This window comes from Equus quagga, chromosome 13, assembly GCF_021613505.1.
Source record: "Equus quagga isolate Etosha38 chromosome 13, UCLA_HA_Equagga_1.0, whole genome shotgun sequence".
Lineage (NCBI taxonomy): Eukaryota > Metazoa > Chordata > Mammalia > Perissodactyla > Equidae > Equus > Equus quagga.
Genome location: NC_060279.1, coordinates 41,270,383 through 41,294,279, shown reverse-complemented (window position 1 = coordinate 41,294,279; position 23,897 = coordinate 41,270,383). Strand labels below are relative to the sequence as shown.

At 50.9% G+C, this 23,897-nt stretch overlaps 2 protein-coding genes and 1 long non-coding RNA gene across 9 annotated transcripts; 1 reads left to right on the top strand and 2 right to left on the bottom strand.

The window, feature by feature from the left end:
• Positions 1-1,648: 1,648 nt before the first annotated feature.
• Positions 1,649-20,426, top strand: LOC124250853 (uncharacterized). Of its 4 annotated transcripts, XR_006891637.1 has the most exons (4): positions 1,649-1,783; positions 2,821-2,903; positions 11,747-11,850; positions 19,578-20,426. It is a non-coding gene; the product is annotated as an uncharacterized LOC124250853 (long non-coding RNA). The 4 variants fall into 4 exon arrangements; XR_006891635.1 differs by lacking the exon at positions 2,821-2,903 and having other exon boundaries at positions 1,652-1,783; XR_006891634.1 differs by lacking the exon at positions 1,649-1,783 and having other exon boundaries at positions 2,508-2,903.
• C2CD4D (C2 calcium dependent domain containing 4D) lies at positions 3,677-6,003 on the bottom strand. 2 transcript variants are annotated; one of them, XM_046683108.1, is made up of 2 exons: positions 5,937-6,003; positions 3,677-5,048 (listed from the first exon to the last, which is right to left on the bottom strand). In XM_046683108.1, exon 2 carries the CDS (start codon positions 4,844-4,846, stop codon positions 3,785-3,787), a length of 1,062 nt encoding a protein of 353 aa, XP_046539064.1. In that variant the 5' UTR covers positions 4,847-5,048; positions 5,937-6,003; the 3' UTR covers positions 3,677-3,784. The 2 variants fall into 2 exon arrangements, with proteins under 2 accessions (XP_046539064.1, XP_046539063.1); XM_046683107.1 differs by lacking the exon at positions 5,937-6,003 and adding an exon at positions 5,619-5,690.
• THEM5 (thioesterase superfamily member 5) lies at positions 7,382-23,407 on the bottom strand. 3 transcript variants are annotated; one of them, XM_046683111.1, is made up of 6 exons: positions 22,906-23,407; positions 21,721-21,934; positions 20,434-20,572; positions 16,940-17,050; positions 16,024-16,190; positions 7,382-7,407 (listed from the first exon to the last, which is right to left on the bottom strand). In XM_046683111.1, exons 1-5 carry the CDS (start codon positions 23,026-23,028, stop codon positions 16,058-16,060), a joined length of 720 nt encoding a protein of 239 aa, XP_046539067.1. In that variant the 5' UTR covers positions 23,029-23,407; the 3' UTR covers positions 7,382-7,407; positions 16,024-16,057. The 3 variants fall into 3 exon arrangements, with proteins under 3 accessions (XP_046539067.1, XP_046539065.1, XP_046539066.1); XM_046683109.1 differs by lacking the exon at positions 7,382-7,407 and adding an exon at positions 16,499-16,623 and having other exon boundaries at positions 11,845-16,190; XM_046683110.1 differs by lacking the exon at positions 7,382-7,407 and having other exon boundaries at positions 11,845-16,190.
• Between the last annotated feature and the right edge of the window lie 490 nt (positions 23,408-23,897).

Genomic DNA, 23,897 nt, shown 5'->3' with positions numbered 1-23,897 from the left:
GAGCTGTTCTGCTCTCCCCATCCCCACCCGCCCGCAGGTGATTGGCTTTGCTTCCACTCCATATCCTCTCTCTGTGCCTCTCCCTGCCCACCCCCCTGCCGGTGGCTCCTCTGTTTTCTGTGCCTCTCCAGCTTTTCCCTCTCTAAGCCACTCTTCCTCTGCGACTTTGGGTCTCTCAGGGCCCTTCCTGACCTTCCAATCACGGGCACCGAGTGGAGGCCATACACAATGTCTGGGGATGGGCATGTGGCCCTGGCACAATGCCACACAGCCCTGCTACCCTACATACCACAGGTATGGCTGCCACTCCCAACCTTGCCACTTCATGCCACTGTGGGGTGGGGAGGAAGTGACTGGGGGAAGGGTCCTGGCTTCTAGGCCTAAGCGAGTCACATGCTTCCTAGATGTCTCATGTCTCTACCCCTTCCTTGCACTAAGCATGGATGGCTGGGGTTCCTTCTCCCTAGGGCAAGAAAGTACCTTGGTCATCCTTTTGGGAAATCCCCCCTCATGCCTAACTTTCCTCCCTCCTGCTCCAATCACAGCCCCTTTTCTGGAGGAATCTTTCCTTTCAAAGCAGGGCAGTGGTTATTTCCTCCTCAAATACATTCTTATTCAAGGAAGAGGCTGATAGGGATCAGAGAATCATTTCACCCCCCCCCCCCCAAGTTCCCTTATCAGGCTGGGGAATCTCAACGCAGGGGGCAAGCAGCCTGGAGGGGGTGGAGGGTGGTGGTGGTGGCTTGGAACTGGGGAGCAGTCACCAACTTCTCTTTCCCTTCCTCCCCACCCCCTAAACCACAGAAACCACTTAAAGCTCAGTGCAAGCCTGCCCTTCCAGGGAGGGCCTGGGCGTGCGAAGGTGGAAAGTACGTGAGGCCTGGGCAGCCTGCATGCCACACACCACTCCACCCCTCTCCTTCGAGGGCCACCCCCTCTGGGAAGCCTGTGCCAGTGATGGGAGACCATCTTTCTTTGGGTCCTCCCTAGAAGGTCCATTCCTGGGGAGACCTCAACCCACTGGAGTGACTCAGGGAGAGGCCTCCCTCAAGCATTAAAAAAAGGACAACGTAGGCTCTATGAGTATCTGTAATCTCACAGCCTCCACCCCTCCCCCTTTCCGTCACAAAGGCCACTGTGGGTGGAGGGAACAGCGGGAGTTTGACCCCAGCTCCTGGCCCTGAACTTTCTGTGGTGACCCTGCCTGTACCACTCATCTGTCAATTAACACTTGTGGTCACTTGGGCTTGGACAAAGCAAGGAGGGTTGAAAAACAGGAGTTCTGATTTTTGGAGCCAAGAGACTTGGATAAGAATGAGGCCTGTCAGTTCTTAGTCCTCAATTACCACATCAGTAAAAAGGGGACAATAATAACTGTCCTGACTGTGTTTGCAAACATACTTTGAGGTCAGAGCAGTCCGCACGCAGGAAGGCTTCTTTAGGACCTTATTTGCCCCAGGGCATGCTTCTGTGGCTTTAGCCAGGAAGTTCCTCCAGGGACTTTGTGGCCCCCATCACAGGGGACAGTTCCCAGCTGTGAACACTGAGTGAACTGCTCCTGAGTGGAATGGACTCGAATTCCCACCTCACAGCCTCCTCTGAGCAGTGTGGTGTGTGGGTGTGTATGTGTGCACAGGTGTGTGTGTCGGGGTGGAGCCACAGTCCTAAACCTTCCCTCCAGCTAGGGCTGACCTCCAGGCAAGTTTACTGAACCTCTCGGTAAAGTGAGAATAACCATACCTACCTTACAGAGCGGTTGCGCTGATTGCCCGGGATGACACAGGTAAAGTACAGGACTTGGTGCAAAGCACTATGGGTAAAAGAGATGTCTCTGTCCCTCTCTCCCAATTTCCATCCTATAATCTTCCTTCTCTTTATCTGACCCCTTTCCTATGCTCCTTTCCTGCTTTGTTTTTCTCTATATTATCAAGTAACATTTTTTACATTTTACTGATTCATTTTGTAACTTGTCTGATCCCCACGTATGTTTGGATCACTGCTGTGTCCAATGCCTGGTACCTCGTAGGCTCTCTCAAAGTGTTTGCTGAAGGAATGCATGAATGAGGGTTAAATGACCTCTACCTTTCTTTCCAGCTACTTTCCAATGGGCATCAAATCCAGTCGCTCACCCCAGTTTGTTATGGGAGGATTTGGGGCTGAAGAAGGATAGTGCCCAGGGATATGGCTAGACATATGGGTGGCTTCACAGATCGAAAAGATTGGAGAACCGTCATCCTAGGGAAGGAGGAAACCCCTTTCAGAGTGACCTGGTTGGGAGGTGGCAGCTGGCTGCCGGGGGATATTATAGTGAGGCGGTTAAGCGCCCAGACTCTGGTGGCAGACTCTCTGGGTTTGAATCCTAGTTCTACTCCTCACTAGATGAGTAAAGCTCAAGGTCACATTGGATAACAATAGTACTTAACCCTCATGGGAGTTGCTGGGAAGAATAAATAACTTGACAAATTGTTGGAACAGTTCTTTGCGTGGTGATCCTTGTGCAGCTGTTAGCGTTTATTATTGTTTGATCAATGCTACCACCTGGTGGACATCTGGAGCAAGATTTCCCTGGCCTAGGGCTGTGGTTCTGGGGGAGCCTAATCAGAGGAGGGAGAAGGAACTGGGGAGCATTCTGAATGCAGGAGTGTGCATGTGTGTGTTAGGATTACACACACCGAGGTTTATTAGGATCCAGCAGGCTCAGCCCTGGTTCGAATCAGGGGCACCACGGAAAATGAGAAAGGCCCTGAGGGGAAGGGGGAAGGAAGCCGGGTTGGCCCAGTGCCTCCCTCCTTCCCTCTCTCTCCCTTTCCCTCCTCCAAGCCTGGCCTAAGCCAAGAGGAACCAGCTTCAGGGAAGGTGAAGAGAGAGAGAAGAAGGTCACTGCTGACGTCAGGGACACTCAGGTAGGAGGTAAACACATTCTGACCTACATTTAGCCATCTCCCACACCCTCCCCCTACTCACTGGTGTGGCCTTTTCTGGGCATTCTTGAGAACAGCTCTTACACTCCAGTAGGACGTCATCCTCCACCAAGATCTCGATCCCTGGGACACTATATCTCAGTCATTCAGTACCCAAGAGCTGCTCTGGCTCTTAGCTCCAGCTTTGCCCCCCAGGGTAGCACAGGTGCAGAAGGGACAGGCAAGACAGGACACCTAAAGGCACTGTGTGCTAGTCAGACATCACCTGACTCACTCCCAAGACACAGACATTTCATCTCCTTTCAGGACAGATGTGGGTGCGAGTGGGGAGGTGGATCGGTGGGGAAGTGCTGATTTCCCTTTGCAGCCCCAAGGAAGCCCCAGGGGAAGGTGGCTTATGTTGGTTTCAGTCATGGAGCTTTTCTGGAGTGACTCAGTGATTGGAGGACCCCCTGAAGGGGTGGGGACCTTGTTGGACAGGAACCCTAGGACCTACCCAGCCCAGACCTACTGAATTAGCATCAAGGTCTCTTGGGGATGGAGCCCAGGATTCTGCATGTTTAACAAGCTCATCCAGGATTTCTGATGTCTGGTTATTCTGATGCTCATTCAAATTTTAGAACCGATGCTTAAAGCCTGCTCCAGCTCAGACGATCTGAATGTGCTTCTTCTAGCCTTTGTATGGCCAGGGCAGAGGGAAGAGGGTAGGCTGCAGATCTGAGAGTGTAGGGGGCCAACAAGGGGAGATATGCAGCTAGAGAAAAACAGACATTTTATGAGCAAAAATAAATACATGTCTGGCAGATGGAAAGAACGACTGCAGACCCAATGGAGACCTTCCGAGGAAGAGACAGTCTCTCAGTCTACAGGCTGAGATGGGCAGGAGCCAGGGAGGCCCCTGAACCTAGCTCCCCACCCAAGAGAGGCAGCAGGGCAATCAGCGGCACCTCGCACTTGCCCAGCAGCACGTCCCTGCGGAACCCTTCGCCCCTGTCCAGCACCTTGGCTCTCAGAGTGCGGGCAGCCAGGTCTGGTGGGCGGAGCCCGTCGAAGAAGAAGTCCTCGTTGAAGATGGGGTTGGGGCTGCATTTGACCACGCGGCTCCGCTGGCCCCGCGGCCGACAGCGCGGTCGCAGCCTCAGCACCACGCAGCAGCCGCCACCGCCGCTCCCGGGGCCCGCCTGCGACCGGGACAGGCCCTCGGCGCTGACTAGGCGCAGCCGCAGCCGCCCAGGCCCGGCCTGGTACTCGGCCGAGAGCCGCAGCTGCCCGCCCCGGGGCCCGAGGCGCAGCACGCTGTCCTTGGTCGGCTGCAGCTGGCAGCACAAGAAGTCGAGGTGGAATAGCGGCAGCGTGGGGGGCCCCGCGCGGCGCGGCGCGTACGGGCTGGTGTCGGCCGAGCTCGCCTCCTCCGGGGACAGCGAGTGCGGCCTGGACGGCCGGGGCTCGCCGGAGCCTGGCCGCGGCGAGCCGACGGGCGACGAATCGGGTGACGAGGCCGTGTCGCTGTCAGGGGCCCGGCAGAGGCGCAGGTCCGGAGTGGAGAAGTGCAGCCGGGACTGCGCCGGGGGAAGCCCCCCAGTGGGGGCGGGCGGCGGCGAGTGGAACAGGGACTCGCGCCGGCGCGTGTGCGGACTCTCGGGCAGGAAGGCCCAGCCTTCGCGGCCCGCCAGGTGCGGCAGCGAGCAGGCCGCGGGGAGGCCGCGCCCGCCCGAGTCGCGCCCGGCCCGGGGCTCGGCGCCGCCTGGGTCCGGGAGCCGAGGCGGAATGAAGAACTGCGGGATGCGATCCGGTGTGAGGACGTTGGGGTAGGCGCGCGCAGCCGGGCCTGGGGCGCGGCGCTTAGGGAACAGGCCAGAGAGCGCCCACCCGGCCCTGGGCTCCGCGGTCCCCACCCTGTAGCCAACTTTCTCCAGGAGCCACATGCGGTGGGTGGGGGTGATGAAAGTCCGAATTCCGCGAGGCCGAGAGAGTCCAGATCCAGCAGCGGCTCGGGTGGAGACCTGGGCGGAGCTGGGCAGGGCGAGGAGAGAAGACGACCCGGAGATGGGTGATGCTGCGAAAGTACAGCGGGTGGTCCGGCGCCGCGCCCTTCTCCCCGGGTCCTCGGGGCGCACAGGCTCTTATCTGAGCAGGAAAAACAAAGGGCGGCGAAGTGTGGGGGCCCGGGAGAGATGGAGGGAACCCAGGACCAGACAGTCTCATTTTCAAATGCAGGCCTCGGACATTCGAGTGCACAGACTGACTCTCCCATTGGTACGAAAGATTAGTACATCTTTAGTTAGAAAAGTTAGAAGGCCCAACACAGCCACTAGAACCCTAGGCTACTATTAGGAGAATAGAGCAACACTCGCTTTGTCTAAAGGTCTGTAGTCACAAACACGGACCTAGATCGCGAGCCCGGCTCATATGCCCCGCCCCCCGAAGAGACACCGCGGCCCTAGGCCGGCTCATCTCGTTCTCCTCTTCCCATTCCGAAGACTCAGGCTCTCCGAGGTCGGGTCTGGCGCCTTTCCGGCTCCCTCTAGCCCCGTCCCCCACCCCCCGGGGGAAGCTTCTCTAGACTGGGGGCCCTGACCCCACCTGCCTCCTCTATCTCCTCCCTCGCCTTCCCGAGTCGCTCCAGACCAGAAGCGGACTCGCTGCACACCTGGCTGCTGCCCTGCGAGCACCCAGGGCCGGTCCAGGGAGACGTACCTTCGGGGGCACCACTCAAGGGCCCCCGTAAGCCCTGACGGTCCCGCTCCCAGTCTCCCAGCCCTACCGGCATCCCGAGTCTGCAGGGCGGGGCCCGGCCGTTGGGGCGCCCCTCCCACCCTCCACTCCTTTTTCTCCCTAGGAAGCCTCTGAGCACAAAGGCAGCATTGAGTCTCCGCCACCCCCAGAGCTGGCTCCAGGAGACTCCGCCGCCGCGCGTCCCCCGCGCTGCACCTCCCGAGCGCGATGTTCAGACCGTGTGCCTGGGAGTCCGAGCCCACGGCGGGCTCGGTCGGGCGCCCAGAGTGCAGGCCTCACCTGTGGGCCGCCGCTGGGTCCTGGCCTCTAGCCGGGAGCCATTCACAGCCCCGAGGGAAGCAGCTTCCTCTCCAGTTTGCTCCCCCAGCTCCGTCCTTCTGGGAGGAGCTGGCAGGGGCCTCCGTTGCCTACGTACGACCTCTTTTCCTGGATAAACACAGCTCTGTCTCCGCGGCCATCAGCCCGGCCTTAACTCCTTCCTCCAGGTTTCTAACAGCAAGCCAGCCCTGTGCCCCGGCTTCTGCTGGGTCTGGGCCGCTTGGGAGCTGGGGAGGGCTGCAGCGAAGAGGGAAGGCTGCCATTAGTGGGCAGTAGCCTCCAGCCCTCTGTGCAGCGCTGGCCCCATCCCAAGCGCAGAGCCATGGCTGACGCAGGCTCAGCGAGGCGAGTTGAGGAAAGATTTCTTGGACTCTCAAAGTCTGGTAGTAGTGCTCCTTTATTCAGAGAATAGCACGGGGACAGGACCCATGGGCAGTGAAGAGCTGCAAGGTGTTGAGGGTTAGGGCTAAATTTATAAGGCATGGGTACGTGGCTTATTTTTACCAGACAAAGGAAAGATGATGTAAAAAGTCATTAAAATGGTATTAGTGCGGGTGGGGTCTGGTTATTGTGTGGTTGTATGACTTTACATGTGAATCTGGTCATATAGATCGGCATGTAGGCCTGGACACCTTGGGCTTCTCTCTCTGGGGCAGCCTTGATCCACTTCAAAACCACATCTTCTGCAAAACCCTCCTTGCTGGAATCCTGCTTTGGCCCCCATTGTCCTGTTCTGGAGCCATCCCAGAAGCTCCCAGAGTGACTTGCAATGACTAGTTCTCTGAATTACCCTGGCTCAAGGAAAAGTGACTAGGCTCAAGATTTTTGGACATAAGAGACTCTAAGGACAGAGCTGGTCTATCAGTGGGTCAAGGTCAGGCTGGCCTGTGCACACTATCCTTGGCAGAAGGCTGTTAAACTGCAAACATGGAGGCTGTCTCCCCTCTCCTTTCCATCCCTCCCAGGCAGATCCTAGGAAGCACAGGCCACCTCTGCCAGGAAGAGATGGTGGACTGCACTCCAGGCACAGCACCATCCCTCAATCTCTCAAAGGCATCAAGCTCATTCCCTTCTTGGCATCTTTGTACAGGCTCTTTCCTCCCCTGGGACGGCTCCTCCTTCATCTTTCAGATCTGGAGGCCCTCACTGGCACCGTGCCCTCTGAATTAGGGGCTCCTGTTGTGTACTTTCACAGCACCCCATGCTTTTCCTTTATGGCTTCGGTCACAATCTTTTCTGTAATTTATTTCTGTGATTGTTTATTTAATGTCTTACTAGACTGTAGGCATCACAAGGACACTGCTTAGCACAAGGCAGGTGCTCAATCAGGATTTATTGAATGAATTAATGACATTAAGCAGAATTGTACCTGGATCAGTTTGTTCATCCGTTCATGGTGCCAGGTGCTGGAGATACATAGAATGGGAGCAGTCTAAGGGGAGAGACAGACGGACAGCAACAAGAACAACAAAGAGACACATTGTGAAATGTGGGAAACACACAAGATGATTATTTTGACATCTGATACTTGAGTTTTTTGAGGGAGCAAGTGTTTCTTTTGTGGAGATCCCTGGTGACCCCCAGGCCCTCCATTCCCCTGGCTCCTGACTCAGCTCATCTCTGGGGGGAGTTTCTGGAAGGGTAGTCTGCGTGGAGTGCTGCAGCCAAGAACTCATGGCTTTGGCATTAGTCAGATGGGTTGGGGAACCGGGCTCTGCGATTTACTAGCTGAGTGACCTCTAGCATGTAACTCAGTCTCTCTGGGGTTCACCATTTCCATCTGGAAAGTGGAGAGAATAAACCTAACTCTCAGAGTTGGCCTGAGGATTATATGAGATAATATATGGGCATCAGTTAGGCTGACTTCTGCTAAAAGTGCAAGAAAACAGAAATCCCACCTCAGTCTGACTTAATAATAAGGACATTTTGGCTTGTATAATAAGAAGTCCACAGGTAGGGTTGGATTCAAAGAAGTTTGATTATGTGGCTCCATTCATTTGTTCATTCATTCATTCGTAGTTATTGACTACCTACTATGTGCCAGGCACTGTGCACGCCTCTGGGGATACAGCAGGGAGAAAAGAGATCAATCTCCTGGTCAGATGGGGTTTATACTTTAGTAGGGGAAGAAAGACAATCGACAAAAATAAATTAGTAAAAAATACAGCTTATTAGATGGAAATTAGTGTTGGGGAGAAAATTAAAGTAGGGAAGGATCAGAGAGGGTGTCAGGAGAGCATCCAATTTTAGATAGAGTGGTCAAGGATGGCCACCTTGAGAGTGTAGTATTTTAGTAATGATATGAAAGAGAGAGGAAGGATGTCTGAGGGAAACGCATTCTAGGCTGAAGGAATTGCAAATGCAAAGGCCCTGAGGCAGAAGCATGCTTGGAGTATTCAAGGAGGCAAAGAGGCCAGAGTAGCTGGAACAGAGTGAGTAAGGGGGAAATGAGGTCAGAGAGATAGCAGGACCAGACTCTGTTTGGGCTTGCAGTCACTGGAACAATCTTAGCTTTTACCTGTGGTGAGCTGAGGAGAGATATGACTTCTGCATGAAAAGGGTCGCTCTAGTGCCTGTGTTGAGAATAAAAAGAGGGGGACAAGGATATAAGTAGGGAAGCCAGATAGGAGGATATTGAAATAATCTTTGCATGAGATGATTAGGGCATGGACAGGGTGGCAGTAGTCAGTTTCTGGATATATTCTGAAGATAGAGTCAGAAGGATTTCCTGATGAATCCATCTCTGTTTAACGAGAAAGAATGATCCAAGGTTTTTGGCCTGAGTAACTGGAAAAATGGAGTTGCCATTTACCGAGAGGGGGATGTATCAGGAGCTCAGATTTAGATCTGTTGAACTGGAGATGCTGATTAGACATCTAACTAGAGATGTTGAGCAAGCAGCTGGATATACGAATCTGGAGCTCAGAGGAGAGGTCTAGACTGGAAGTATAAAAGTGGGCACCAAGAGACATGTCGATGGCATTTAAAGTCATGAGACTTGATGTAGTGTTAGTAGAAAAGAGAAAGGATCCAAAGTCTGAGTCCTGGGTTCTCCAACATTTAGCGGGGGAGAGGAGGAGGAACCAGCTGTGCCAGATGCTGTGGCAAGGTCTGGTAAGACAAGGACTGAAAATTGACCATTGGATTTAGAAATGCAAAGCCACAGGTGACTTTGACAAGAGCAGCTTCAGTGACAGAGTGGAGCAAAAAAAGCCTGATTGGAGTGGGCTCAAGAAAGAATAGGAGAAAGAAAGAGAGTAAAGACAACTCTTGAAGAGTTTGGTGAAAGAGTTGGGGGAAGTCGGGCAGTGGCCAGGGAGGGGCGTGGAATCAAGAGAACCTTTTAAATGACAGAAATAATAGTATGTTTGCATGCTGGTGGAAAAGACCAAGTAGAAAGGGGAAAATTGACAATGCAGAAGAGAGAAAGGAGAATTGTTGGAGAAATCTTCTCAAGTAGACAAGAAGAAATAGGTGTCACGCATAAGAAACAGATCTAGGGTTGTCCTTTGCCTGTTGTGTGGACAGTTCACTCACAGTTACTGGAGAGAAAGGAGACTAGTGGAGAGTTGAGGTGGTGGAAGCTTGTTCTCTCTGAATGCTTCTAATTTCTCAGTGAAACAAGAAGCGAGGTCATCAGCTGAGAGTAATGATGGGGGATGAGGTGGTCCTGAGGGTTTGAGTAGAGAGGACCAGGAATGAAACAGTCGCCTAGGAGAGCAGGACAGTGAATGATCTAGAGAACTGCAGGATGACTGCTGGGCAGCATTGAGGGCCCACGTTAGGATAGTGATCAGGACGTTAAAGTGGGGCCAGACAGCATGGTGGTTTGCTTTTTCTCTAGCTGTGTTCAGCTGTGCAGCATGCAGGGAAAAATGGGCAAAGATCTGGATTTATCTTAATCTTTTTTTAAATTTTTATTGAGTTAATGATAGGTTACAATCTTGTGAAATTTCAGTTGTACATTATTGTTTGTCAGTCGTGTTGTAGGTGCACCCCTTCACCCTTCGTGCCCACCCCCACCCCATCTTTCCCCTGGTAGCCACTAATCTGTTCTCTTTGTCTGCATTTTTAAATTCCTCATATGAGTGGAGTCATACAGAGATTGTCCTTCTCTATTTGGCTTATTTCACTTAACATAATTCCCTCAAGGTCCATCCATGTTGTTGCAAATGGGACGATTTTGTTCTGTTTTACGGCTGAGTAGTATTCCATTGTATATATATACCACATCTTATTTATCCAATCATCTGTTGATGGGCACTTAGGTTGCTTCCATGTCTTGGCTATTGTAAATAATGCTACAATAAACATTGGGGTGCATAGGACTTTTGGAATTGCTGACTTCAAGCTCTTTGGGTAGATACCCAGTAGTGGGATAGCTGGGTCGTATGGTAGTTCTATTTTTAATTTTTTGAGGAATCTCCATACTGTTTTCCATAGTGGCTGCACCAGTTTGCACTCCCACCAGCAGTGTATGAGGGTTCCTTTTTCTCCACAACCTCTCCAACATTTGTTACTATTAGTTTTAGATATTTTTGTCATTCTAATGGGTGTACGGTGATATCTTAGTGTAGTTTTGATTTGCATTTCCCTGATGATCAGTGATGATGAGCATCTTTTCATGTGCCTATTGGCCATCCGTATATCTTCTTTGGAGAAATGTCTGTTCATGTCTCCAGCCCATTTTTTGATCGGATTGTTTGATTTTTTTGTTGTTGAGTTGTGAGAGTTCTTTATATATTATGGATATTAAGCCTTTGTCAGATATATGACTTGCAAATGTTTTTTCCCAGTTAGTGGGTTGTTTTTTTGTTTCAATCCTGTTTTCACTTGCCTTGAAGAAGCTCTTTAGTCTGATGAAGTCCCATTTGTTTATTCTTTCTATTGTTTCCCTTCTCTGAGAAGACATGGTATCCGAAAAGATCCTTTTAATACTGATGTCAAAGAGTGTACTGCCTACATTTTCTTCTAGAAGGCTTATGGTTTCAGGTCTCACCTTTAGGTCTTTGATCCATTTTGAGCTTATTTTGGTGAATGGTGAGTGGATTTATCTCAATCTTTGACAGTACACTTCCCTGTTCGCTCTCTCCTTCCACTTCCTTCTCTTGGTGGATAAAATTAAGGGTGCATGCAAGAATGTACACCACCTTCGCAGTACAGCAGTGGGAATGAAAACTGACTACAGATAATCCACAGCCTGGCTGTATTAGTCAGGGTCTGATGAGGAAAACAGCACTTGTTAGGTGGTTCAACAGAGGGAGTTTAACACAGGGAACTTATTACAAAGGTGTTGGAAGAGCTAAAAAGGCAAATAGGATGGTGAGGGCTGTGTAGCAGGATCGGTAACCATGGAGCCATAGCCACTACTTGAGTTGCCTCCCAAGCAAAGAAGAGGGGAGGAATACCCTTACTTCTCCCTACTTCCCACCTTCCAATCTGCCACCAGGGCCTTCCAAAGCTGGATGTCAAAGGAGACTGGGAAATGCAGTTTGTAGGCGCTAGCCCTCTGCAATCTAAGGCAGAGTAGGGGGAGGGTGGGGATCTGAGAGCAATCAAGCAAATAACTGGCACACTGGGTGGCCAAAAGTTGACTTAATTAGAACAATAAGATATCAGACCTGGAAGGAAGTTGGAGGTCACCTTGTCTACCTTCTCATTTTTATAGAGCGAAAAACAGGCCCAAAAAGAAATGATGTGCCAAATAGTAGCAGAGTTAAGACTAGAACTCAGATCTATCTCAAAGAGCATTGTTTTTTCTTGTACCCTAGGGGTCTTCAGATGTGAACAGAGCTGCTCCCTTGAATGAGGACCCAGAGTGCTGCCTCTTCACCTCTTCCAGCACCATCGCTGTCACTGCTTGAGAACTTCACAGGTGAGCCAGGGCTCTGACCTCCTTTGCTTTGCTGATGGCATTGTAGAAGGACACTTAGGGGACTGGGAGTACAGAGTGCTTTCTTGGGCTTGAGCCAGATGAATAGGCCTTTCCTCAGGGCAACTGCTACAAGACTCTTTGGACTTTTCGTTCTTGCTAAGCCGTCTGTCCTGTGGCTTTGAATGCTAGGCTTCAGACTGCATGACTTGGCCACCAGTGCTCACTGTGGGTTCTGGCAAGCGATGCGGTTGGTGATATACTGTGCCTTGCAGCTCTGGCTCCTCACCCAGGACCTGTGATGAGTGACCTAGCTCTGCAGTCTCAGTTCCGAGAAGGCCTTTAGTGTCCCTTCTCTAAGAGCTGATATGAGCTACGGATGTCCTCTGCCTTCTTGAAATGGTTGTTCTTATAATTGCCTTATTTACTCTTTGGTTTCTCTTGGCACTTGAATTAGGCATCTGTAGAACATATATACTCTGCTTCAAGCAGAATAAGCTGCCACATTTGCCTGGATGGCCTAGGATGCCACCTCATCTACCTTGGCAGTAGATGCACTCCAGATGAATGCACTACACATGGGAGTGGGTTTTTAAAGTGTAGAGGGAGCAACTCCTCTTGTTTCTGTCCAGAAAGCTGTAATACTTGGTCTTTTGGAAGAGGGGAAGCATCTTTCAAAGCCCTAGACACTAGAGAAGTGTTCAAGCAGCTGATGATGTTTCCCTTACCAAGATCCCTGCCTGCCCGCCTGGCCTTGTCCAGTCAAGGCTGACTCTCCCAGGCTGGCCATGGGGCCTTGCCTGAGAGCCTCCCACCTCTGTAGATTTCCAGCTTGTGCCTGTTTCTGTTTGAAACTGGCCCCAGCAGAGCAGTGCAAGGATGCATTTGACCTATTTTAATATGGAAACTCAAGTACAAGTGTTTTGGTTTTTTTTTCCTTTTCTTGACTGCATAGGAAGGATGGAATATATTTCCCTTCTTCTCTTGGGAGTGTTTAAATGAAGATTAGGCTCCTCTTCACCATAAATAAAGGACAATAGGTTTTTGGTATCCAATGATTTAGACTCTGGGTTTAACAGATTATCAAGGGCAATTGTGAAAGCACAAAAGGAGAAAGTGTTTTTCTGAGTATATGGGGGAGGGGACATTGCCACAAGATTTCTGGCAATGGCCTCCAGTATTTCTCCAGCTTTTGGAGAGCACTGGGTCAGGACCCTTCAAATCAAAAACCAGTCCTTTGCCCATCATTCAAGATTGATGGCTTAGGAAGTGTGTGGTCTAGTTATTGGAAAGAGAACCTGATCCACCTACTTCCCCAACACTGCTGAACTTGTGCACAACTCTTTGACCCTGTTCCACTCCATAAAGAGTTTCATCCTCTCTGACCCCCTGAATCCCCAGCCCCAGCCCTAGATCCTGGAACCTCATCTTAGGCCTGAACTCGAATTCTTCACTTGCCAGGATAAGGGTTTGGACATAGACTCTTCTTTCCTCTGCCGGTCCTCCTCTCAAACTGAGGCAGTAGCTGCTAGCTACTCACCAAACCCATTTCCCTTTCTTCTACAGCATATAGTTAGACCATATTTTCCAACCAACCTCCCTCACAGTTTGGTGGGGCCTTGTAACTGAGTTCTGGCCAACAGCAACACTTTGAGGCTTGGCCCTCAAACACCTCCCTTGTGATTCTGTCTTCTCTTATCTGGCAACTGGGTGTCAATACCCAGGATGACTTTGGAAGTCATGTGTTGAAGATGGCAGAGCATTTGTTAGCCAGATTCCTGAATGACTCCTAGACACCAGCAACTGGACTTTATGTGAATGAGAAGTACATTCTATTTGAGATATGGGTTAAGCTACGGAGATGTAAAGGTTTATCTATTTCAGCATTTGGCTTTACCATACCTAATAATAAAATTCTTTATGTTATGTCCCTTGGAGCTCTCATTCTTTGGTAAAACTTCTCTGATCCTTGACCTCTTCCTGAACATCCTCTCCACCTACTGGCCTTGATGGAATCCTGCCTGTCTCTGTGGAAGCTGCTCAGTTTCCTACCCCTCTCTTCCACAGGCTCAGAGGAGGTACAGACTTCTGGATTGCCATTGCCTCCTTCCATCTGTGTTCTTCTCCCTTATGTCAAACCTTTCCTCCTTAGAAATGAGCACCAGCCATTTCGCTCTCTTTCCTGCTTTACCTGTCCTTATCTGCCTTATCCACCATCAACCTGGGTCTTGCCAGCTGGCTCATACCCTCCTCTTACCTCGCATTGGTGCCACTCCAAATATGGGTTTTCCACCAGCAGCTGGGCCTTCTGCCTGCCTCGGTCCACATATACTTGATCAATTTGTTTTCCTGATCCCCACAGTGGCTTATCCAAATCATTGCCCTTCCTCCAGACCTCTTTCCCCACTAATGGCCTTGCCTCCTATTTCACTGAGGAATTCTAGGCATGCTGGTGTGAATCTCCTCAACTTCCCATCCTGCTCTGCACCCCTCACCTCCTTCCTTTTGGCCTCAGAGTCATGTTGATTCTCTCCTGTGACTCCTGTCTCCACTGGTGCTCTTGATCCATCTCTAAGGCCAGATACCTGTTCAGCTGGATGACACTTCTCTTTCTCCTAGAGTTTCAGGCTCTCTCCACTGGCTCCTTCCAAAGAAATTCGTGAATATACTCAAACCTCATTCTTTAAATAACAATAACAACAATGAAATTCCTAGAAAGAATTATCTAGATTCACTTTGTCATTCCCATTCATTTTTTCATCCACCGTAATCTGGATTTTGTTCCTGGCAAAGGAGAACACCACCTTCCTCACTGTCAAATCCAAAGGCCTCTTTTTAGTTCTCATCTATCCTGCCTTCTCTTCAGCATTTGACACTGACCTTGCCCGCCTAAGGATGGTCTGTCCTGTCCTGTTCTCAGTCTCCTTAGTGGTCTTTGGATCTCTACCCCAACTTTAAGCCTTAGAGTGACTGAAGTTTCTATCTTTGACCCCTTTCCCTGTTCTTCTTTCTCTCCCGTCCCTTCACTGTCACTCTCCTTGCCTCTTCCTCGCTTTCACTCTGCATAATCCACTCCCAGGGGTTCCATGTCAGTTTTTATATTGATGACTTACAAACTGGGTCAGTGGTTCATCAATCTTGAGCTTCAAATCACAATATTCAGGTTCCTGCTAACAATTGCCATGTGGTAGAAGTTCCATGGGCACTTCAAGCTCAAGCTCAATGCATGTGAAATGAGCTCATTATCTACCCCTCACCTCAAACCTGCTCCACTGCATTCCCAGTGGTGCCACCTGGAATCCCCAAGTCAGAAATAGTGTCATCCTTGAAGTCTCCCTTCACAGATCTACTATACACAGTTAGTGGCAACGTCCAGCACTCCCTTGATTGCCCATTTCCCATAGCTCTTGTCTTCACAGCTCTGACCTATGTCAGGCCCTTATTGTCTCTAGTTTGGAACCCTGCAGGGGTCTCCTAACCAGTACTCCCACCTTGAGTCTTGCTGACCTCTTACTTCCATCATAGTAAACTTTCTAAAAAATAAAACTTTATGTCACTCCCCAGCCCAAACCCTTTCAAGGTTTCTGTTGCCTACAAGCAGAGTTCAAGCTCCCCAGCAGGGTTTCTGAAGCCATCCATAGTCTGCTCCTGCCTCAGCCCACCTTCCCTTTCTCTGAATTCCTGCCCCACTCAATACCTGCTGGTCTATAAAGTCACTGTGCTCTTTCACCCCGTTGTTCTTACTGCTCCCTCTGCCCAGAGAATGCTCCCCTCTCCTGCCTGCCTGGTGAACACCACTTAACTTTTAAGTCTCAGTTCAAGCACAGCTTCTTCTAGAAAGTCTTTCTAGACTGGTTGCTTTCATAGAGAAAAATTGACCCCTCCTCCCTTTGTGTCTTCACTGTACCCACAATAGGAGTCAGGGTGAAGTAGGGGAGCTGATGGGTACCCTGGGCACTCTGCTCCTGGCCTGCAGTTGTGCATCTTGAGGCCAGGGACCCTGTCTTTCGTCACAGTGTGCTTGGGGCCTCACCCAGCACCTGGTCCTGGTGCTCAGTCAGTCTCTTCCATTGGTGCTGAATGGGAAGGTGGGTGTGTGGGAGGCCCTGGAAGGATTTTGATTTCCAACTACAGAAGGGTCTTGGGCTGCGAACGTGATTGTGAGACTTTACTTACTCAGAGGGAAGTGTCCTCCCTCTCACTTCACCAGTCACTTCCTGGGGACCCCTCCCTCCTCTGTGGTGGGTCCCAGGCAGGCAGGGCAGTCAGCAATAGGCCCTCCAGAAGACATGGTGACTCTTACGGGGACGAGTCCTCTTCCAGCGGCAGCTGCAGGAAAACACCTGAAAGAGAAAGGCGAGCTGAGGGCAGGAGCTTGATGGGGCTCTCTGAGCATTATATCCATTTACCCAGTGCCTGGATCCTGTCCTTGTGGTACAGGTTGGGCAATACATATATAGAAAAAAAAATCCTAGTGGGTTCTCTGTCATTCATCATTGTCTACTGCAGGTGCCCGATCCCACTCTAAAAACCTTGACCCCAGCTTGGGACTGGATCCTTAGCATTCTCCCTTCCATTTGCTTGCAGGTGGTGGTGGCAGGACAGGGCCCGGGGCTGAGCTGAGGACCTCTTTACCTGAGGACCTCTTTACCTGAGGACTTGGCATAAACTGTCTGCTTGTCCCTGCTCCAGGTGACGCAGGACATGTAAATCTTCTGGTCCTCAATCTTTTCCACGTCAACATTCAGCACAGCCAGGGAGCCCACGGGGATAAAGCTGGGAGAGGAGGCAGCTTAGCCCATCCCTCACGTGAATCTCTGGCCCCCATCCCTTCACCCCTCCGTCCCCACATCCTTCCCTTCATCCCATCCTGCCTCAGGACTTAAGCGGCTCTGGGCTCGGGGCCCATCTGCTGGTCCCAGAGTCAGATGGCAGAAGTGTGCTCTGGCCAGGGACTGGAGGAACTGCTGGCAGCGGGCTGGGGAAGAAGAGTGACAGACAGGGCTCCCGCACCCCTACTGCTGAGGATGGGACCCCTTCAGTGATGAAAAGGGACGTGACTTTGGCCAACACCCTGATGATCTGTACTTACTTTTTGAACCTGACATTGAGGCTTAGTGTGAACAGTCCCTCTCCAGCCAGGTAGGCAGTTTTAGAAAAGGTCTCATCCATCATGGCTGCCAGGGACCCTCCATGGGCACACCTGGGGGTGGGGGCAGAGAGCAAGACCAGGGCTGCAGCTGCTGGGTATACTGTCCCCCTGAGCCTTCCCCGACCCTGAGGTGGAACCACCACGGGGTCTACCTTTCCCCAGGAAAGGAAGGAAACAAAGGTGGGTCCCATGTGATCAAACCAGTCAAAATCAACTCAGCTTTTCTTCCATGTTGCTTCAGCATGTATTAGCAACCACTGATATAATTATTTTATTTCACTAGGAAAAACATTTTTTTCTGATAGAGTTAATGGTGGAACATTTTTCTGATTCATAGCTTAATTACTGGCAGCAATTGCCATAATTTGGAAAGGTGTGTACATACGGGGGATGGAAAAGCTCCTGAACTTTTTAGCTTAGTCTCTGAGGCATGGAAGCCATCCATAGCTTGGCTTGGTCCAGCTCTCAAGAGACAAGTCGCTATGGCCAGTGCTGAGCCCGCATTTTCAAGACTGGTAATGTGACACGTAACTTGTGACCCATAAAGTGCTGACAGGATGGACTCCTGAGAGATCTGCCTGGGGAAGCCGCTTCAGCAGGATGCTACAAACATTTGCTTTATTTAAAGTGTGTAAGATTCTCATCCTCACTTGTGTAAGCTGACCTTCATGCCAAAGCTGCTTCATTGTTGGTTAAGTTGGGGAAAGTAGAAAGGCACCCAACTTTAGAACGCAGATAACACAAAACAGATTTGAGTTTCTGATTTTCAAAAGCACGATCCTCATTCTCCATGGACCAGGTAGTTGGCCCTGCTGCACTACTGTGAGTTACCCTCCTGCTCCTGCCACCAATGGGCTTCCAGGACCCTGGTTTCCTCCTCCTTTTGGTGGAAAGAGCTGGGGACCATGGAACCACACCTACCCAGTTTGACTCCTTGCTCTGCCACTCACCACCTATTTGATCTTGAGCAAACTGCTAAACTTTTCTGAGCCCTAGTTGTTCCACTACGAATTGTGAGAAAAATAATTCCCTAGCTCATCAGATTAAATGAGGTAATGTTTACAAAAGCTCATGTATACTTCTAGTCACTTCCCTCCCCACATTGCTTGAAAGAGGGAAAAACGAGTTGGTGCCAAAGAACCCTAAATCTGCTCTTCCCTTGTTGTCCTCACTGGCCAGGCAGAGGACCCAGTGGCAAGTGTGTAGATTCTGCAGGGTAGCTCTTGACCAGCCAGTAACTACCTCTCCTCATTGCCTAGGGACTGGGAGGGGGGCAGTACTTGTGAGATAATAGAAAATAAGTATATTGGTCTCTGTCCCCCTTTCCTGGCACAGGCCTCCTGAAACCCTTGTAACTTCCTGGGTTTCAGGAAGATAGAAGTGTCTTTTGTTCTAATGAGGTGACTCTGGGTGGGCTGCTGGATGGCTCCTGGATGAGGACTGGCCACCAGACAGACCAAGCCATGATTAGAAGCTTGGGTTTTTTACTTCCCACGGTTCAGGAAGGGGAGAGGGGCTGGAGATTGAGTTAATGATCCATCATGCCCATGTGATGAAGCCTCCATAAAAATCCTAGTAGTATGGGGTTCAGAGAGCTTCCAGATTGGTGAACACATCCACATTGGGAGGGTGACACCCAAGCTCCATGAAGACAGAAGATCCTGCACTCGGGACCCTCCTAGACTTCATCTGATGTATCTCTTCATCCGGCTGTTCACCTGTAGTCTTTATCATATCCTTTAATAAACTGATAAATGTAAGTGTTTCCCTGAGTTCTGTGAGCCACTCTAGCAAATTAATTGAACCTGAGGAGGGGGTTATGGGAACCTCTGATTTGTAGCCAAGTTGGCAGAAGTAGTGGGTAACCGGGGGACCTACTACTTGCAATTGGCATCTGAAGTTGGGGATGGCAGTCTTGTGGGACTGAGCCCTTAACCTCATCTCCAGATAGATAGTGTCAGAATTGAGGTAAATTGGAGGACATCCAGTTGGTGTCGCAGAATTTCTTGCTGTAGGGAAAAAGCTCCACACATTTGATGACCAGAAGTGTCAGAAGTGAAGTGTTCTGTATGAGTAGTAAAGGAGACTCACAGGGAAGAAACACAGTAAGGAAGAGCTAGGTTTTTGCCTACACAGGAGATAGGCTGAACTGGGGTTTTCTAATTCAGTACTAATCTCTTCTCTGGACCCCCTCAATCCACTGGCCTCAGTGTCGATGGTCCTCCTCTGCTTCTCCTGCCCCACCTCCATGAGCTCCTAAATAAAAGTCAGCCACACTTCACCCCCACCCCTGCTTTCTTGGGGTTTTCCTCTTCACAAGAGAGGGGATCCCTGGCCTACATATGGCTCCGACCTAGTCCCTCAGTGTCTGCATGCACTAATGTGGAAATCACTTTCCCTGTGGAAGATGCCTTTGGGATGGCCAAGGTGACCAAAGGCTGCCGTCTGAATGCATGGCCTGGGGAGGTGCTGACGTCTATTAAACTCTCTGAATTCTGTTTAACTGCAATTGAGTCCCTCACAGGCCTTAAGGCCCTAAAGCTGATTCCACCCCCTCCTTTCTCTCTCTCTCTTGCAGGAACTCTGGCACCACCAAGAGCCTTCAGTGACTGTCTAAAGCAGGAAGAGGGCTGGAGGAGAGGGCAGAGCACCATGGACATGGTGGCCCAGTGGCCTTAGGCAAGAGGACCAGGGACAGCCTGATTTCCCTTGTGGATGTACTTATGTCCAGTGTAAGCTCCTTCCTGGGTCTGCTCCAAGTTTGGAGGCAGCAGAGCACAGTGGAGAGAGCAAGTGAGTTAGAGTCTCAGTTCCTGGGTTAGAGTCCTGGATCTGACCTAGATTGTCTGTTCTACCTTGGGCAAAATACCTTGCCTCCGCATGCCTCAGTTTGTCCATCGTAAAACATGACAAAACATGAAGTTTGGATAGATGGTGTCTGAGGCTGTCTTGTGCTTTATGGTTCATGAGCACATACACACAGACCCATAATATTCTCTCTCTCAGCCACGCTGCCAGGTAGATATGATTGTCGCAGACTTCAGATAAGGAGACTGAAGGCTAGTGGTTAAATTGCTTGCTTAAGCTCCCAAGGCCAGCAGTGGCAGAGCAGGACTGGAAGCCTGGCTCCTAATTCCAATCTTAGCCTCTTCCAAGTTCACCACATTCTTCTCCAAGTGGCCTCTAAGACCTTTTACTGGAAAATCCCTAGACCTCGATAAGGAGGCTCTCTTTTGTCTGTATATTGGGGACTGGACCAGAGGACCTGGGATGTCCTTCTAGGCTGATATCATGAGACTGAAGCCCAGTGCCCCACATGCCCCACCCAGCTCCTTAGAGAGAGGCCCCAGGGCCTGGTCGTGGTGGGTCCACCTGCTGAACCAAGCCTGAGACGTAGCCAAGGACATCTACCCTGGTGCTGCCTGTTGCCTTACCCTGGAGACCCCTCCAGATAGGGGCCTGGTTGGAAAAGACAGACGGATTTCTTCTTGGTTGGGTGGAAAAAGATGACATATTCGTAGCCTTGTCCTTCCGCTTGGATGCATCTGATGAAGATGCGCCAGTCACCTTGGTCTGGGGAGAGATGGGCAGTATTGCAGCCAGAGAGGGGAGCGCATGAGGGCATGGGGCTCGAACAGGGTGCAGGGCCAGTGATTCAGCACCATGGGGTGAGCCCTGCCTCAGTCAAAAGGTTGAGGAGAGAACGAGAGGACACCCAGGCTCTGTCCTCAGAGAGCAGTCAATCAGAGAGCAGAGTCACAGCCCTGTCCTCAGGGAGCCCCTGAGTCTGAGGGGGCACAGTCCTGACTTCAGGGAGGCCTGGATCTGGAGGGAAAAACACTCAGGAAGTTCCCCGGCTGAGGGTGGAGATAGGATCAAGGCCAGGTCAAGACTCTAACAGAGCTTAAACCCTGAAAATTAAAAATGTCCCATATATAATTAATATATAATTAAAAGTAACAACAATACTAAACAGTAAAAGAAATGCAGAAAAGTCCCCAAAGTTCTTTTTCTTAAAACAACAACTACATTGTTTTTGGATGAATACCAAATTCTTTTAAAAAATTATTTTGGTTCTTCTGCTTTCTTTGTGCCATAAACCCAAGGGTAGTCTGCCTACTACACGCCCCCAGTCAACACTGGGCGGGAAGACCACGTATATGAATGAGAGAGACAAGAAAAAATGGACACACACACATACATGCACACAAAGAAAGCTGAGGGTGGAAGCTCTATCAGTCTGATCAGTGGGTGTTTTGAGAGAGCTGCTCTGGGCCTAGCAGAGCAGTGATGGCTTGCTGAGGTCTGCAGTGAGGGAGCCCCATCCCACCCCAAGGCCTTTATTTGATGGGGGAGGAGGACCTGGGATAAGGCTTATCAATGAAGAAAGAACACTTGGTGAGGAGGCAGAAGGGCACAGAGTGGAGCTGGCAGTTCTCTGGTGCCAACACTCTTAGCTGGGAACAAAGCCAGGCCTGTGCATGTGCTCTCCTCAGATAGAGGTTAGCCAGAGACCTGAGAGGACACTCTTCTCATCCACCTGCCTGAGGCTGCAGTATAAGGGGTGGAGTTAGACAGCAGACAGGACTCTGTCTGAGAATTGGAAGGGGGATGTTGAATTTCCCACCCAGAGTCCTGGATGCGGGGAAGGGGGCTGGTTAAGCTGCTCCCGGCAGGCTGGGGTGTGCGGGTGCCGCGGGTGCACTCGGATCAGGCCTTACCTGAGGAAGTACCTGAGGAAACTGCAAACCCAGATGGTATCTTGAGCCCCTGGATGTGGTCTCTGTTGGACTTGAAGGAGGGCAGTTTGAGCCAGCCATCAGCCTTGGTCTTTTCCAGAAATTCCTGGTACATGCTCAGCATGTCTGGAAACCAGCTGGCATTGGGAAGGACATAATCCTTCAAATCTGTCTTCTCGACACAGAATCTTGAGACCTGGGAAGGGAAAATCAGGGCTACTAGATAGCTTCCTAGGGGGTGGGGGCTGCTGCTTGAGCTGTGGGACTTCTAAGGAGTATGCTCCTGGGTCTTGAGGTCCTCAATCCCTTCTGCTAGTGTTGACTTGAGGAAAACAGCCCATCTTTCTCACAGAAGGTTTGGGGACCCCGTGGGTGACTAGGCAAGGGGAGGCTAAAGTGCAAAGGAAGGGAGAGAAAGGAACGGGGATGACAAGTAGAGGTCTGCTGCTCTGTGGTGCTGTATTACAATTGCCCTGTTTTAAAACCTGTGAGCTGTTCTTTGAGGCTGAGAACTGCTAGTATTAGCCCCATTGTATGGATTAGGAAATATGGCTAAAGTTGCCAAGCTTGTGAGCATGAGAGCTGGTGGTCAGACTCTAGCCCATCCTAAGACACTGTCTTCCCTAGCGGGTGCGACCACATTTGGTGAGGATCATTGTTACCACCCCCTCACCTCAGGGGCTACTCCAGCACTGTGTACAGCTGTGGGCCCGCCTGGGAAGGTGGCTCCTTTGAAACAGGTTTTGAATGTCCACAGAGTTGTGGTGCCATCTGTGGGAGGATGAGGCGTTCTCCGTGGGCATCAAGTGCTCACACACCAATAACAACTGTGGGCAGTAATCCAGCTGCTTGTCAAGACCACACACAGGGTCCTCCATTTGAGAACAACACAACTCAGCTACAATAGTCTGAATCTCATAGGAGGAAAGTGATTCATTTGTGGCCACACAGGATTCAGACCAGGACGAAAGTGTCCTGGTGGTCTTAGTTTTGGATCTGGGCTACTTGGTATCCCAAGAGCACCTTCCCTTTGCCAAATCAAATAGCTCCGAACACACTGCCTGCCTGCCCAGCCACAATATGGGGAGAGGAGATTTGGGGTGCTCCTTAGGCCCCAGGCCCCCAGGAGAAGGGCTGCCCATGTGGCTAAGCTGGAGACTCACTCACCAGGGACTCCGTGGAGGATCCAAACGCAGAGGCAGAGGTGAGTCTGGGCAGGACGTGGGGTACACCAGAAAGGACCCTGTGGTGGCTGAGTCTCGCTGCCACCGGGAAGCCTCTCCTTATCATGGCTGAGCACTGGGCAGGGCTGCTGGCCGACTCCTGAGGAACGACAAAGCGAGTGAGTGGCACTTCTCAACTGCACCTTGTGGCTGTAGGTGCCGCCACCCTCAGACAAGCCTTTTAACTATCTGTCATAAGGCTTTCAACAGCAAGTTTCCATTGTAGATGATTAGGCAAGCCTGCGCTGGTGACACCACACCCAAGGATGCTTGGGGACGCTTGCTTTTTGTCCTGATCCACACCCACTGCTTGGCAGAGGGTCCGGTGCTGCTTCTACAAGAGTGCAGAGCAGGACCGGCCTGAGTTCAGACAGAAATATTTGTTAAAGGAGCAAAATAGTGCCTAAAGAAATAGTATGGGGTACATGGGGCCTTGGAGAGCTGCCCTGGAGTTTTTGGGGGAGAATCCAAGAAAATAACCCAGAAAGATAAGGGAGGTCTCTTGATTGGAGTGTGTTGGTGGAGCACTGGTGGCATGCACTCTGCAGCAAGACTCCGAAAGCTCTAGCATGATTCTGGGACTCAGAAAACCAAGTCAGAGTCCTTAGCCATCCTCTTCTTGTATCTCAGGGAAGGGGTAGCACAGGGAAGCCTCCACCTGCTGGTCCCTGGTGGGCAGGGATGGGAGTAAGGAGGGAAAGGTCTTAGAGGGGAGGACAGAAAATCACTCGGGGGCAAGCAGCTTAGCAAGGGCACTCTTGTGCTTTGGTAACCCCGGGAGGGGGTCATGGCAGCAGACAGTCTTGGCAGGGAGGTGGGGCGTGGGGCAGTGGGGGCTGTGTTGCTGGTGAACCTGGAAAAGAGACAGCTTTGAATGGGGGAGTGGGGAGGAGTGCTCAGTCCGTGTCTGCAAAGTTGTGGATGTTTTCAGTGTAG